General features: G+C 38.3%; 1 protein-coding gene across 2 annotated transcripts in view; it reads left to right on the forward strand.

The window, feature by feature from the left end:
- tlk1a (tousled-like kinase 1a) overlaps positions 1 to 16,931 on the forward strand; it is a 37,631-nt gene that overhangs the window by 6,913 nt on the left and 13,787 nt on the right. Inside the window, exons 2-9 of one of the 2 annotated variants that reach the window (XM_063005374.1) lie at positions 7,101 to 7,218; positions 7,625 to 7,696; positions 11,872 to 11,910; positions 13,816 to 13,891; positions 14,009 to 14,052; positions 14,440 to 14,535; positions 14,633 to 14,719; positions 14,835 to 14,927. In XM_063005374.1, coding sequence (XP_062861444.1) covers positions 7,111 to 7,218; positions 7,625 to 7,696; positions 11,872 to 11,910; positions 13,816 to 13,891; positions 14,009 to 14,052; positions 14,440 to 14,535; positions 14,633 to 14,719; positions 14,835 to 14,927 — 615 coding nt within the window. In that variant the 5' untranslated portion in view covers positions 7,101 to 7,110. The remainder of the gene's footprint in view (positions 1 to 7,100; positions 7,219 to 7,624; positions 7,697 to 11,871; positions 11,911 to 13,815; positions 13,892 to 14,008; positions 14,053 to 14,439; positions 14,536 to 14,632; positions 14,720 to 14,834; positions 14,928 to 16,931) is intronic. The other variant, XM_063005375.1, reaches the window with a different exon arrangement.

Below are 16,931 nucleotides of genomic sequence, written 5' to 3' on the forward strand. Positions count from 1 at the left end.
GATGTTTTGTACCAGGTATATAGCTGTCTTGTGCCCAGTGTTCCAGAATAGGCACCGGACCTAAGGTTGGTGTGATCTGGGAAAGAGCATTAACTAAGGATGATAATAAGTGATTAGTTTATCAATGCAAACTTCTTGCAAGTCTTGTAATACAATTCATGCTATGTTAGTGTAGAAAAAGTGATAAAATAGCGTTGTTAGCACACAGTTCATTACAAGGGCTAGCAAAACATGCTAAACCTAATGAAGTGTGTGTGAAGTTTTTCTGCTCGGATTAGAATGTCAGCACACTTTTGGTTAACTGATTAATATTTTCTAGATTAGGACCATATTCTGATTGAGTAATCTGGATGAGGTACCTGGAAGTTTGTCCCGTAATTAGTATTTTTTAAACCAAAGTTCATCTGAAAGGAAGACGTAGCTTAGAAGATAAACATCAATCAATAAATGTATGTATTGGATAGGTGTGTATAATAGAGTGCTTGGTGAATGTAAATCTGTTAGATTTTACTTAGAATAATTTCTAGGGGTGGCGCACATTTTTATTTCCCAATAATAAGGTTTCTTTTTCTTTCAGTCATTGTATTTTTCTTAAACAGTATATTTTTGTTTATTTGAAATGGGAGAAAGAATAAGCAGTAACGTAATTTTTACAGCCTGTTTTGTTTATTATCCAAGGGTGTCAATATTTTAAAGGAATTGTATGTTATCCCTTCCTAGTCCTGTTGTATCATTTCCTTTCATTTTTATCAACTGCTTCTTTAGGCCAGGGTTGAGCTGGGTTAGCTTCCATCAGGAATCACTGGACAGGGCAACAATACATATCAGGGCTTTGGCTAGCTTCCCTCAGCCAATCATGTCTGTATAGACTCCTTAATGGACAAAATCACAGCTGAGATTCAAACCCGGATCTCGGTGGTAATTCACTAGCGTAATTGATCACTGTGCTAGTTGAGTTCCCTTTTCTATCATCATGGTTTTATTTTTCAAGGTTATTTCATGCCTGTATTACTAAAATAATTTGATTGTACCCCTGTTTGTTAGTTTGTGTTTCCTACAAATGTGATGATGTAATGTATTTTACCAGTCCCAGTCTGCCTTCTTTTTTTAAATGCCAGCAAAACATTATTTCTTAAAACACCTGTGATAGTTACTTGGATGGTATGGTTAATTGGACGGTATGTGGATATCAAATTTTGGTTAAAATATTTAGGCAGTGCTTTACAGGCTCAGATTTAGTTGATTGAAACGGAACATTATGGTAATCATGCTCCTCAGACACTGCCAAAAAACTCACCATTAAACATGCCAAGTGGTCATTGTGTCTTTTCCAAATGCCTTGAATCATTTTTTAAATGTTGTTTACCGGACTACATCATGTGTGTTCCATGACATTTCTCAGGTTACCTTCTGCTCTAGTCTGAAATATCCTCTGCTCGCTTCTCTAGCAGTTGCATGCTGTAAACTGTAGGTCACTTCATCACTTGTTTTCATTGATGGCTGTAGTATAAATACAAGCTGAAATATTGTCACTATGCACAATAGGGTCCCAAAAAATTATTACAAACTTTTTTTGGTCATGAAACACATTCTGAAGTGTTAAACTATACTCTGAGTGTAGCTGCTCAGACATTTTCCCAATGTTGACCTTGGTTATCTCGGTAACCAATACAAATTAAACTGAAGTTATCAAAATATATTTGGATTTTTAAAAAATTTTTATTTATTATTTTTTTAATGCATTTTCTCCCCATTTTCCTAGCGCACTCAATTTTTTGTCTTCCGCTGCTGAGAGATGCCAGATTGCATCCGAGGAGAGCGCGTCACTGTACACGCCTCTTTCGACACGTGCACAGCCCTCCTCCCTCCACAGGCGTCTCTTTTGCCAATCAGGGTCTTTACACAGCGTATAAAGACCCACCCACCCACACATAGTTTGGCTCCCACCCTGCAGATACGGTGGCCAATTAGTATCTGCTGCAGGCACTGCCAATTATGCCCGCTAGATGGCGCCCAGCCGACCGGTGGCAACACCGAGTTTCGAATCTGGGAGTTCAGAAAATCGGTGCTGGTGTGCAAGCGGAATATCCCGCTGTGCCACCTGGGCGCTATTTGGTTTATTTTTATGCCTATATCCATCCCATATTAAAGTGTGTGCTGTATGCGTGTTTTCATTCAGACGTGTAGGCTTTCTTATTAAATATTGTTTTTCGATGTTGAACGCTGCATCAGGAATTTAGGCTCGGGTACACCTTACTGCAGATCTTATTTAATGAGGGAAACATTTTAAATTACTGCTGTGGTCATCACTATGCTCTTGCAGTATAACCAGCCAGGTGGCAAAACAGTGCTAGTTACGCCAACAAAGTAAGTAGAATTAAAAATAGCTATTGTTTGTGCAAAAAGAGTGAAAAAGCAAAGTTTTGAGCAAGGAATGGAAGGATTTAAGTCTAACTTTACTGGCAGAGGGATACAGGGACTTTCAGGTTGTTTTCACCGTCTTTGTATTTTTAGAAAAAGACCTGGTTTGGTGTGTTAAATGAATGCGTAATAGTATTTCAGTCTTTTGTCTGTGTTATAGTGTTTAGTTCAAACGTATCTGTTCACAGACGTAAGAAAAGAAGTGTTGTGTGTTTGATCTTGGATGCGTCTGTAAAGCAGTGTGTTAGTTTTAAAATGAACAGAGCTCAATATTTTATGGTAACAATCTACAGTAGAGTTGAATAAGGTTAGAGACTAAAGAGGACTTAATAAAGCCGCTGGATAAGTAATACTAGAGCAGGAATTACATTCTTCTCTCAGTCTGCACAGTCATTGTGCTGCTTTTTATGCGAGTTCCTGTTCTCTTGATTTTCTGGGTGGTTTTGAACAGAGAAACTTACAAAAAAAAAAAACTAAAATAAATTCTTTGTATGATCCAGTATATACCCATTACTTTAGCCTCCCCCCATCTTCGGACACAGGCAATCATGTCTGTAGATGCCAAGTTGGTTGATAGCACAGCTGAGATTAGACCGTGTGTGCTAGCATCATAGACCGCTGCTGTTTTATATGTGAAAATATGGACACAAGACTTCATGAACGTTTCTGCATTGTGCAGAGGAGCGTTGTACATCAGTGATTTGATTGTGTGTGTGTGTGTGTGTTTGTGGTATGCACGGGTGCTGGTGCCCATTGAATAGTCATGTTCTCTTTAGCCTGTGTAAGAAAGCATTATTCAAATCAGTTGAAAAGTTAATGCACTTACATTGCTTTGCTTTGTGTCAACCACACTTTTACATTGAGTTGACAGCCCTCCCTACCTAAAACATCCTATTCTCCTGATTGTCTCAGCTGTAAAGCTGTGATGGTGGCTCATTAGAGAGACAGTAGCAGCAGGGCAGACCCTGAGGAGAGCGGCACCACTCTGTTACTTGGAGGATCCTCACAGCTGCAACCAGACCCCTGAAGCCTGAGGGGCTTATCGAGCCCATAGCTTTTGAGGCAGGCAGACGAAAAAAGGAGATAGAAATGAAAGAAATGTGGATATTAAAAGAGAAAAATCCTATTAGCAAGGAAGAGAAATTTATGTGCTGTGTTATTTCTGTTTAATGTCAATATCAGTGTGCCTGTAAGTGCAGGAGACCACCAAAAGGCCACTGTTGCAACGTGCAAGAAAGCGGCTTCCATTACATTACCGGTAAGAAATTTTTAGAGCACCCCAGTTTGTCTGGTTTTATTGACATTTAAATAGTTAAAGTTTAGTGAATCATATGAAAGCTGTAAACTCTATTTGAAAGATAAATAAAAAGCTTAAGTTACAGCCTATAGCTGTTCTGCAATGAAAGTAAATTAACCTTGAAACAATTTCCACAGGTTTACCCGATTTTGTTAAATTTCTACAAAAGCGGTGTTTGAACAGACCATTAATAAGCCCCCTAGGTCAGCAATTTTTTGCACTGCTGAATGAAGTATATTGTTATTGTAATGGTGATGATAAGACAATTGACGAATATAGAGAGGCAGGTCATTATAACCCTTAATGTGTAGGTCTTTTCTAAAGGGATATTTGCAAAGAAAGCTAAGGTGTCAGTTATTACAGTTTTCTACACCATCAAAAACCACTTGGAAACTGACAGGAGGAAGTATGGTAGACCCAAAGCCACAATAGCATCAAAAGAGTCATGAGGCTCACAGCTTAGCACTGATAAGCAAGTCTCGGTTTGTACTGTAAAGACTTCATGCTGCAGGTTTAACAGGTCGAGTGGCAGTAAGAAAGCCATTAAATAGATGACAGCATAAGAAAAAGATGCTTGATCCTACGGCAAGACAAAAAAAAATTACTCCAGGTTATGTCAGAACTATCTTAGAAGACAAGAACCAGATGGTAGCCTTCAAATCATAGAATGACAAGCACAGTCTCCAGATGTAAACACCATTGAGCTGGTTTGGGATGGGTTGGCAAAGCATCTAAACGTGCAAAAGTTTTTTAAGTGATATCTGATTTTCATCAGTTGATGTGTCCCTGGAAGATTTCTTTATTGATTTGAAGTGGAATATAGTGAATATACTGTAGTGAATTTGACAGTAATGCAGAACACTAGGATAAACATGTACATTGTGAGCACTTAGCATGGCTGTCCATACACTATACAGCTCTTTGTGAGACTTCACCACAGGCACAAGGTGGACTCCATGACCGTGTTCAACCCTCCTCAGCCTTATCACATCTTGTAAAATGATAATATTGCATAATTTACCAACGTGTTTGAGTGATTGTTTATCCTTTTGGCTTCACTCATTATGTTAACAAAATCCAAAGCAGTCAATTTATTGCTTGCTTTGTTTTGATTATATCCAACCATAACTAAATGAAAACCAGAGAGAGAGAGAGAGAGAGAGAGAGAGAGAGAGAGAGAGATTAGTTAATGTACAGAAAGCCAATCTATGCTATCCCTTGTAGGTCATTTTTAGGTATCCATATTTATGTTCATATTAAATGTCTCTTTTCCCATCAAGTCAGGTATTGTTAATATGTGCCAATAAATGTATTTACATGTTAGTGGTATAGTTCTACCCTGTGAGAGATCAGTAGTACTGAGCTGTGTCATGTGTTGGTTCAAGTAAAGAAGAGAGTCATCTCATGGGATTACCTCATCAGTTGTTATGGGCATAGTGTTGACAGGCATACCATGAACTCAGTCCTCATGAGGTGTGTACCTCTATTCATTTGGGGTATGGGTGTGTAGGTAACTAGGGATTGGTATACAGAGAAATTGTTTGGAGTCAGCCTCTGTGTGTACATTTATGTAACCTATACATATATTTTCTAACACTATGTTAATAAATGTTGCATGTAGCCATTAACCGATGTTAAATAGATGTTAAATAGTGTATTTGTATGGCTACATGTACAATAGTTAAACATTAATCCCTGTTCATTAACTCATGCTGTGCACTAGGCAGCTTTTAGTATGCTTATTTTTAGACTCCAGCACAAAAGTGCTGCCACATTTCAGGAAATCCAGGAAGTTAGTTTCCACGTGAATGGTAGTCAGACACCCATGATGGTGCACCTGATGTCCTTACTGATGCTGTAAACAAAGATTTCTGAACGGTTTACTGGATTACTTAAATGTTGCAGTTTTTTTTTTAATTATCATGTATAAAGCGTGTTTTTCACATGCTGTAATCGACACGCTATGTATTTGACATATTGTATTATTGTGTGTTAAACATGAGTGAATAACATATTACTATGAATAATTATTAAAATTTAGCAGTTATCATTATGAAGAAGGCAATTAAGTAATTAAATTAATTGCATGAAATAAGTATATCTGTTGTATCTAAGTGTTTTTTAAGAAATTAAATGAATCCTCCTGGATTTTAGCCTAGCAACCAGGTCATGTTATGTGTACGTTTGACTATTTTCTAAACTAGTATTAGTACTGAATAAGGATTATTAGTACTAATACTAGGATTATTAATAGGGACATTTTTGCAGCTTCTTTTTTGATCTTTAACTGTCAATTATCCACTGTGCTGCCAAGTTTCATGTCATGTCAACATGTTTATTTAATTAAAAATCTGAATGTAGCAAACATGGCAATGATGTAGAACAGTAACACGCATTGTGACCAGGTGGTGCACATTAGATCCGTCATGCAAAGTTTAATTTTTTTCTGTTTGGCTTGCAACTTCTTTTTCAACAGAAGGTGCATCTGTTCACAATAGTGCATTATTCAATGCAATAGCTGTCCCATGTATATTCACGGAGTCAGAAATCAGTACACTTTTTACTTTCTGTATCGCTACCTGTTGGAAATGAACTTAAATGACTTTTGTGACCAACATCACTATTTAAACAGGGATTTGTTTAAGTCGATAGGTAGTCGGTTAATCATTTACATCACGAGTACTATATATATTTTGGTAAACTGGAAACCAATAATGTTAGTTATTTGGGTACACAGTGTATGTGATGTGGGATATAGCCTCTGTCATCTGCTCAAAAGAAAGCTTAACAAAAAGTAAGATGTACAATAAGTTAAGAAAATTAAACAACGTGTTTAGTGTAATTGATGGCTTGGTTGTTTAAATAGTTCAACTAGTTGCAAGATTGTAAATAGCTTTTGGAAATACTACCATCAAAAGCTTTATTACATGAAGCAATGGTAATGATTACTGATTAAATCACCATGTTTTTGTCTCGTGTTTAGTGATACTACTACTAATTTAACACTTTTCAGCTTGTCATTTAATATCATTTTAATTTTCACCAACCGCTTTATCCTGGTCAAGGTCACGTTGGGTCTGGTTCCACCAAACCAGGAATACTCTGGACAGGGCATCAGTTTATTGCAAGGCTCTGGCCACCCCGTCCCTCAGACATAGTTAATCATGTCTGTGTAGATGCTTAGCTGGTTGATAACAGTGGGCTAACCCCTGAGTTTTTGCCGCTTGTAGTACTGCTAGCTATGCTAGCTGTACTTATTTCCACTTCTCTTTATCTGACAAAACATATACTTGTGATAATTGTATTATTTATAAAATCTGATTTCCTCTGTTATCTGGTTATTATAAAAATGTAAACCGCTTGATTGCTTTGTGTGTTTCAGCTCAGGTGTTATGGAGGAGCTGCACAGTCTAGACCCTCGTCGACAGGAGCTCCTGGAGGCGCGCTTTATGGGCGGCAGCACAGGGGGCAGTACTGGCAGCACCAGCGGAGGAACCAAGGTGAGTGGCTTTATGACCTTGAGCCCAATTTATTTCTCTTGATACAACCAGAATCATTAAAGCAATATAGCTGCAGCTACACCTTTACTGTTCGTGCGTGTATATTCAAGTACCTACCAATAACCAAAAAATGAAGTGCCTGATCTTCAGTGGAATTGTTTGGGGCTTTTAATACGGTCACTAAGGTTATTTAATATTGTGTGAACTTGTTCTTTTTGTGACAGCGCCGGCTCATTTGTAGAGCTGAGCTGCCTGCCTTGTTCTGTAATGCAGGGTGTCATTAATTTGTAATTAACACCTGCTGTGTTGAGGCAGTATGTTAAGCCTCCCTCTTTTAGTTCCTGTCTTTTGGTTTATGACAGTATGTGTAAATTTATGTGTGAGCTATTTATTCTTTATGTTTCAGGGCTTAACAAACAATGATTGTTCAAATCATAGCTTTGGCAGTCTGGGATCCTCCAGCGATAAGGAGTCAGAGGTATGTTGCAAATAGTCTTATGTTTTGTATTTTTGTTTTTTAATTTAAAGAACAGTAGTCTGTCGGACTGTGCCCACGGCCTATTTTTCCATATATGGCTGAAAAGTATGTGGACACAACAGTGAGAATGTTAGATATCCTATTCCAAAAGCAAAGCTATGACTTCTGTGAAGGCTTTTGACTACAATTTTGAGTTCATCCACACCAATCAAACCATGTCTTTATAAACCTCACATTAAAGGAGGCATTTTCCTGTTTCAGTTTGTTTGTGACCCTTTGCACAAAATGTCATTTTTTTATAAAATCATTTCATGTTATGGAATTTATTTTGTACATTTTTTCGCAAACTGAATAATTGGGAGGGGTGTCTCAATATTGTTGGTCGTAGTGTATTTCATTACCCCATTTATAGCCAACTTGCAGTCATACTGTGCTGGTTGGTCCTAGTTTGGGTGAGATTAAACTGACTGTAAAAAGCACATTAGGAGGGGAACAGTTGTGTTGTTTTTTTTCATGGTTAGGTTTCAGCCAAGTCTAATGCTTGATTTTTGCTTTTTTTGATTCATTTTTTACAGTTTAACTCTGGACATAGATTAATGGTCCATTAATGATGGACGTACATTTGTAGCTGCAGTAAGGCTTTTCTCTGAAGGACAGAATGATTGAGTTTGAAAACTGGTTTTCAGTTGCTGAAGCCTTAATCTACAGAGTCTACAGACTTGCATTTAGATTTATGGCATTAACGCTTTTATCCACAGTGACTTAAAATTGTCACTGAATGCAGTGCAAGCAATTGAGAGTAAGGGTCTAGCTTAGTGGCCCAACAGTGGCAGTGGGCTTGAACCAGCAGCCCTCCAATTAATAGTCCAGTACCTTAAACACTAAGCTACCATTGCCATTTATTTGGCCAATTTATTTGTCATGGCTGTATCGTATTAACAAAAAAACAACTCTTTTGTTTTTGTTATTTTATTTATTCCCCGCTGGTGGTGGAGGGCTGAGAATATCACACGCCCTCACAATGTGCACAGTTACACCCGTATCTTTTCACCTGCCACCCGCTGTGGAATCTCATAAAGAGCTGCATTGTGTTGGGAGACACATGCTCACTAGTGCAGATGCCTTGACCAGACAGCAGAGGATGCTAATGTACAACGCCAATGAATTCGACCTATTCCCTTCCCTCAGGCAAAGCCAGTCATGCCTTTATGTGGCACCCGACCAGGTTGATAGCACCGCCTGAGATTCATGTTTTTCTTATTGCATATATTTCCAATGCTGTAATCCACTGTCATATATTTTAACTTTGTACATATGTAGAGAAAGTATACATTTTTATTACTGGAAATTATTATTATTTTCAGGGCTTCTCCTGTATTTAACGGTTGCCAAAGGAAATACCAGACTTCGCACAGTTTTTATTTCCTTTATTAATCCTCCTATTTTTTGGGGCTTTAGACCAGCACTGAGAGTGCACTAACAAGTTCACCTCTCGATGGCTTTGGTCATCCACAAATTTACAGTAGTGTTTTTAATATGCAGCTAGTAGACACTTCATATTGATACCATATTTAGGTTATTGAAATGCAGAAAAGGGCTAAATTATAGCTATTACAATCCCAAACTGCTCCCTGTTTACTTCACCCAGACAGCTTTACCAGGGCATACAGCGCATAATGGCATTCTACAACCCATGTAGTGAACTTTTCACCTAGTATGTCATTTTGTCTTGGCAAATTTAATCTGAAGGGGAAAGAGTAGCCGTGATTGAAAATAAGATGTATGATTTGTTTTGATTAAGTTCCACTTACAATCCAGAAGCTGATAATATATGTTAAGGGGAAGGGTTCTCTGTGGTTGCCTCAGGCGCTGTAAACAAGATAAAAAGAAAAGCTAAAATGGGAGGCAGTAGTCAATCAGCACAGAGAACGTTTGGCTTGCTTGTCAGTTATGTTCGAATGCGTGCTTGGATGTGGATTTTGAGTGACCAACAAATGTCAGCTGGGTTACCTTTCTTAAAATGACGTTCCCTTTAGGTAGATGTTATAAAGGAAACCAATTGTTTTAATCCTTAAGTGGCATCGTCATTAATATGATATTTTATATCTGTTAAACAGTTGCATGGTTGTGGCAGTCCCTGTTGAAACTGAAATACTGTTTGAATAGGGAGAAATGGTTTAAATAGGCATTTCGGTTATTTGTATGTGAGAGAGGGAGAAATTGTTTATGTAAGGTCAATAATTGCTGGAATGCATTCACAAGCTAAGCTTGCATCCCTGTTTACATTTAAAACCTATTCAAGCACCCGGCTTCTATCAGACAGACATTAAGAGCTCTGTCTGCAACCCTTCCCCCTCTTGCCCTATGCGAAGCACACCTGCTTGTGCCATAAATCACACAGAGACAGAGAAAGTGGGAGAACTAAAGAGAAAGAGATGGCTAGAGAGATAATTCAGGAATGAGAGATGGGGAAGGTGGTAATTGGTAATGCAGCAGGGAGTGAGCAGCACAGGGAGGTATATAGGGAGCGGTAAGCAGAAGTGAGGAAAAGGATAAGAGGCTGTGCATAGACCCCTCTCCAGTCCTGCGGTGGCTTGAGCTGCTGATTGTGCGCAGATGCCAGAAACACAGATGCCCCCATACGTCAGCGCATTCTCTAATGATGCAGCAGAAACACTCTCAATCACCACACACACCTGTCACAAACACTCCCACAGACACAGAAAAACCATCGCTGCTAATGCTGCAGCTAATGCACAAAGGCTCTAATGTTGCAGTTCTTTCACAGGGAATGCAACACAAAATAATGCAGCTTCTACCTAACCTGTAAATGTAACAGCTCAAATCAAACGTGGCAGAGTAGGCAGCTGCCAGGCAACTCCCATCCGAAATCTGTCAATTGTTCTGCAGTTTCAGCTGCGTCCTAAACTTAAAGGCTTAATAACCTAAAAGCAACAAGATTCCATCAAGAGCTTTTGCTAGTTCCTCAGCACTAGTTTTATATTGCCAAATTCTTTTATATACACCTAATTACTGCAAAGAATAAACACCTTATTGTAAAATACTCAGTTTTACTATGTACTATTCTTGTATAAAGCGCTAAAATAATTACATGTTATTTATAAAATGTTGACGCTTGTTTAAGTTGAATAGCTGATATTGTCTTTAGATTAGACTTACGTAGAATACTGTAAACACATCTCTGGGTGGTGTTTATATAACACATTACAGCTGAAGCAAATAAGGGATTGTTATTCAGATTCCACTGAAAAAATCATGTTGTAACTCAATTTTTGGTCATACAGACTAGCAATAAATCAGAAGGGTTATGTCAGGGTTGAATAATTGTGACATGGCAGTATTTACAAAACATCTTGCTAATCTAAAATACTACGTGAGTCATTTTCTTTGTTCATTTGTAAAATGTAGCTCTGCAGTATATAGTTATAAATCCTTACTTTGAAATATTTGTGAAATATGTGGAAAATGACTGTCCTTGGGCAAAAGTGAAATACATAAACATGGTTTGACAAATTTGTTGTAAACAAACTACAGTATACAGAGATTCTACCACAGCCTATTGAACACTTTTTGGTTGAAGTAGAAGATTGTGAGACAGGCCTTTGCGACCAGCATCTGTGTCTGATGTCACAAATGCTCATATGATAAAATGCCAGTTAAAAGCCTGCACTGGGCTATGTAACAGCAATGGGGAGGTCATCTTCATAGCAATGCTCACCATCATGTTTTAGTATGTGACGTTAATCAAGCAAATAGGTTTTAAATAAGAAACAAAATGCTTGCTTAGGCAAAGGTTTAGTCCATAAGTTGTTATGCCATTACATGCAGTTTAAAATATGCTTTCTATAAAAAGATAACCTACTAGAATTTGGTCTTCTATTCTTATTCCCATGGTTTGTCTTTTCCTCATTGTGTCTGCACGCTTCTGTGCTGGTGCCCACTGTGACCCCAAAATGCCAGTAGGGAATGTGCGGAGCATCGATAACCAGCCCGCCTTGCTCATTAAGACTGCTGTGACTTTCAGTCACTGTCACTAAGGGCTAATTATAAACATTGGCTTTGCTCATGTAGTTTGTTACTTTAAACCTGTTATTATTTAACAGCTTACTTTATTTCCCTGCTGACTGCTTCCTTTTCTCTCTGTCTCTTTTCAGGGTTCTGATGTGAAAAGAGGGAGTTCTCCTGCGTATTCTGTAAGTCGTTTTTTTTCATTTTGTTCTTTTGGTTTTTTTTTCTGTCTTGAATACGTTGCAGGTATTGGATTGTCCACACTCGGCTAAACAAATCACAGTTTAAGATTAAACGGAACATGAAGTGACTTAAAAATGGGTAAATGTATATTTAGCAATATGGAATAGCATACTAATCAGAACATAGAAGGAGAAGACAACACAAGCTGGACTCAGGTACAAAATGCAGTGCACCTAATTAATGAACTGGGGGCTTAGCTGGCGTCTGATTTTGCTTATTAGCGAGCTGTGTAGCACAATAGCATTGAAGTGTTAAGACCATGCTTAAACTGCCTGTCTATGTTCTACTATCAATGCTGGCTGAATAATTTAGATTTTTTGTATTTCATCTAACAGGTTTGTTCTGTAGATAAATTGTGTAATATTATTCTACCAGTCAATACAACAAAATTGTTTTAATTATATGTAGGGAAATTACATCTTTTATACCATTTAACATTATGAACCCATGTGGCATTTGTAACAATTGCAAACATAGTGGACTTTCATACTACCCCACTGTCGCACTGGCTTAAGAATGAACAAGTTGTGTTTTTTGTAGTAACATTTCAATTACTAGTTTAAAAGTTTATTTTAACTTTATTTTCATCGGGCAATAAAACAGTAAAACGAAATCTTTCCAAAAAAGCTTATTGTAAAGTTACTGTTTTAAACAACACATTTTGTATACTAAGTCCTTTATAATCATTGTTAATAGTAAGTGCATTAAACTTAATGTTAGCCTTTGTTAGTCTAATGTTAGTATTTGATTTGCCATGATAGTGGTAGTTTATGAATGAAAGCATCTCTAGTTTTCCCATCAAACAAAAGTACATGCACAGGAAGCATTAAACTATGACTTACACCACTTTAAAGCTGATTATGTACTTGTACAAGCTGGAGGTGCACTTTTTTACAGTCTATATTTGTGTGAATACAGCTACAATGTGATCATTTTAGCAGGTACTCAATTTGATACACAGACCTTTAATACGTGTCAGTTTTAAAACATGGCAGTTGTATCCTAGCGGTTAAGGCACTGGACTAGTAAGCAGAAGGTTGCTGGTTCAAACCCCACCACTGCCAGGTTGCCACTGTTGGGCCCTTGAGCAAGGCCCTTAACACTGAATTGCTTAGACTGTATACTGTAAGTCGCTTTGGATAAAAGCGTCTGCTAAATGCTGAAAATGTAAATAATCTGTTCTGTCTGAAACCTAAATACAGCCCTTTTTTTTATAAAGTCCTTTATTTTTTATTTAAGTTTATTTCTTTTAAGTTTATTTATATGTTAATTTATTGCGGCAGCAGCTTATCCAGTAGCTATTTTTCTTTAGCTTCCTGTGTATTTGTTAAGGATGTGTTGCCTGTGGTTTTGCCTGCTTCTAACACTATTAAAATGCTTCTGATAAAAATTGTACTTGTGATGATTAATTTTCCAGGCTAAGGAAGTAGGTGAACCTTTTTGGTGATGAGCAAATATTTGCTGGCAGTTAGCCACTCTTTGTCTGCATTTAGTGGGGTTTCTACATCGTTTAGTTTGTAGCGTTCAACAATTAATTTGCAAGAATTAATTTGCATATTCATATATTTTGGATTTCGGATTTTCTCCTTGGCATGTGTCTGTACTATCATAATTTTGCCAAACCAGTAAACACACTGGTATTCTCACAGAGCTTTCATAAAAAAATACATTATAACAAGGATTACGCTTAAACTGATATCTTTTAAGTATATTGGTACAAATCCTACAATCATAAGCTAGTCATTTTTTTGGGTTTTAATGGTACCAGACAGGAGGTTCATGTTTGACTCATGATCTAACAAGTAAATGAATAAATGGTTATATGCTTTTTGTAATTCAATCTGTAGACCCCTGAAAAAAAACACTCCGAGTCATCCAGAGGAAGAAAAAGGAAAGCTGAGATTCATTCGGAGAGTAGCCAAGGTAAAGCTTTTTCTGTTTTTTTCCCCTCGACCCCTTTTTGCCAGAGTGAATTACTTTTATGTACTTGCAGCTTCACCACTTTTCTCACCATGATTTTCTTTTTGTTTTTTTCATTAGGAAAATCTATCGTTCGAGGAAGCAAAATTAGTGACTATTTTGATGTAAGTCTTGCATTCATTACTTGCTGATTAGACATACATGGCAGTAGCTTATATGAATATAAAAATGAAAAACAAGTAAATTCAAATGAGTAAATGTGCCAGAATTTAAACTGGAATCAATTCAAAAGAAATCAGACAAATTGATGTTTCAATTGTATTTATTTTTCCTTTGAAAGATGTAATGAGAAGTGATGTTATGTGGTGCAGATAAAAAGAAGCTCTCACCATGATGGAATATCATTGATAAGAATGAGTTGCTGTAATTAACCAAGGTCACTTCTCCCTCTGTCCCCACTTCTTTTTCCCCTGATCTTTTTGCCTATCTGTATATCTATTTCTCTATCTCTTTCTCTCTGTCTGTCTTCCTCTCTCTGTGACTTGTTCTAGATACAGGGTGGTAATGGGTCCAGTCCTGTTCGAGGCTTACCACCAGTCATTCGCTCTCCCCAGAACTCACATTCCCATTCTGCACCAGGATCCAGTGTATGTAATGCACCTGTACATATTTATAAACACACTACATGTCCATTTCCTTTACTTTTCTCTAACGATGTTGATTTTTTATGATTACATGATTTAGGTCAGACAAAACAGTTCATCACCCACCAGTCTGTCTTTTGGGGACCACGTGATGCATCCTAAACAGTTAGCATTAAAGAGTGTTCAGGTTAGACCAGACAACTATGTGTTCATATAATATATTATATTAGTTTGTGCAGAAACATGAATTAATTGCTAATTAATTTTAAACTTATGTTTTTGTATTTGTTTTTTTTCCTCAGACTGAGCTAACCATGTTAAAGCTGGCTACTCTGGAGAGCAATAAGAACCTTGACCTGGAGAAAAAGGAGGGTAGGATAGATGACTTGTTACGGGTGAGTAGAGGTCATGGAAGTGATACAGGACTGTGCCTTTTCATGCTCTGTCAGAAATGATCTACAGGTATGCGCCATATAACGTCCTTTCAGGCATTGTCCGACAGCATATACAGTGTATCACAAAAGTGAGTACACCCCTCACATTTCTGCAGATATTTAAGTATATCTTTTCATGGGTCAACACTGACAAAATGACACTTTGACACAATGAAAAGTAGTCTGTGTGCAGCTTATATAATAGTGTAAATTTATTCTTCCCTCAAAATAACTCAATATACAGCCATTAATGTCTAAACCACCGGCAACAAAAGTGAGTACACCCCTTAGTGAAAGTTCCTGAAGTGTCAATATTTTGTGTGGCCACCATTATTTCCCAAAACTGCCTTAACTCTCCTGGGCATGGAGTTTACCAGAGCTTCACAGGTTGCCACTGGAATGCTTTTCCACTCCTCCATGACGACATCACGGAGCTGGCGGATATTCGAGACTTTGCGCTCCTCCACCTTCCGCTTGAGGATGCCCCAAAGGTGTTCTATTGGGTTTAGGTCTGGAGACATGCTTGGCCAGTCCATCACCTTTACCCTCAGCCTCTTCAATAAAGCAGTGGTCGTCTTAGAGGTGTGTTTGGGGTCATTATCATGCTGGAACACTGCCCTGCGACCCAGTTTCCGGAGGGAGGGGATCATGCTCTGCTTCAGTATTTCACAGTACATATTGGAGTTCATGTGTCCCTCAATGAAATGTAACTCCCCAACACCTGCTGCACTCATGCAGCCCCAGACCATGGCATTCCCACCACCATGCTTGACTTTAGGCATGACACACTTATCTTTGTACTCCTCACCTGATTGCCGCCACACATGCTTGAGACCATCTGAAGCAAACAAATTAATCTTGGTCTCATCAGACCATAGGACATGGTTCCAGTAATCCATGTCCTTTGTTGACATGTCTTCAGCAAACTGTTTGCGGGCTTTCTTGTGTAGAGACTTCAGAAGAGGCTTCCTTCTGGGGTGACAGCCATGCAGACCAATTTGATGTAGTGTGCGGCGTATGGTCCGAGCACTGACAGGCTGACCCCCCACCTTTTCAATCTCTGCAGCAATGCTGACAGCACTCCTGCACCTATCTTTCAAAGACAGCAGTTGGATGTGACGCTGAGCACGTGCACTCAGCTTCTTTGGACGACCAACGCGAGGTCTGTTCTGAGTGGACCCTGCTCTTTTAAAACGCTGGATGATCTTGGCCACTGTGCTGCAGCTCAGTTTCAGGGTGTTGGCAATCTTCTTGTAGCCTTGGCCATCTTCATGTAGCGCAACAATTCATCTTTTAAGATCCTCAGAGAGTTCTTTGCCATGAGGTGCCATGTTGGAACTTTCAGTGACCAGTATGAGAGAGTGTGAGAGCTGTACTACTAAATTGAACACACCTGCTCCCTATGCACACCTGAGACCTAGTAACACTAACAAATCACATGACATTTTGGAGGGAAAATGACAAGCAGTGCTCAATTTGGACATTTAGGGGTGTAGTCTCTTAGGGGTGTACTCACTTTTGTTGCCGGTGGTTTAGACATTAATGGCTATATATTGAGTTATTTTGAGGGAAGAATAAATTTACACTGTTATATAAGCTGCACACAGACTACTTTTTATTGTGTCAAAGTGTCATTTTGTCAGTGTTGTCCCATGAAAAGATATACTTAAATATCTGCAGAAATGTGAGGGGTGTACTCACTTTTGTGATACACTGTACTTCCATTGTCATATAAGGTTAGAATGAAAATCATAAATTCAGATTGGAGAATGGGAGATACAACAGCTTTCCACATGCAACACAATGGGTGTGTTCGAAAACCTAGGGAGCTGCCTTGCTGTCTTACTGTCTACATAGGCAGCTGACTTAGTAGAGAGGATTCTAATAAGTCAGTGACTTAAAAGGCAGGTTATTCGAACGCACTACTTAGACAGCGATTCCATCGGGTTTAGCATTTCGCGTTTA

This window comes from Trichomycterus rosablanca, chromosome 12, assembly GCF_030014385.1.
Source record: "Trichomycterus rosablanca isolate fTriRos1 chromosome 12, fTriRos1.hap1, whole genome shotgun sequence".
Classification (NCBI taxonomy): domain Eukaryota; kingdom Metazoa; phylum Chordata; class Actinopteri; order Siluriformes; family Trichomycteridae; genus Trichomycterus; species Trichomycterus rosablanca.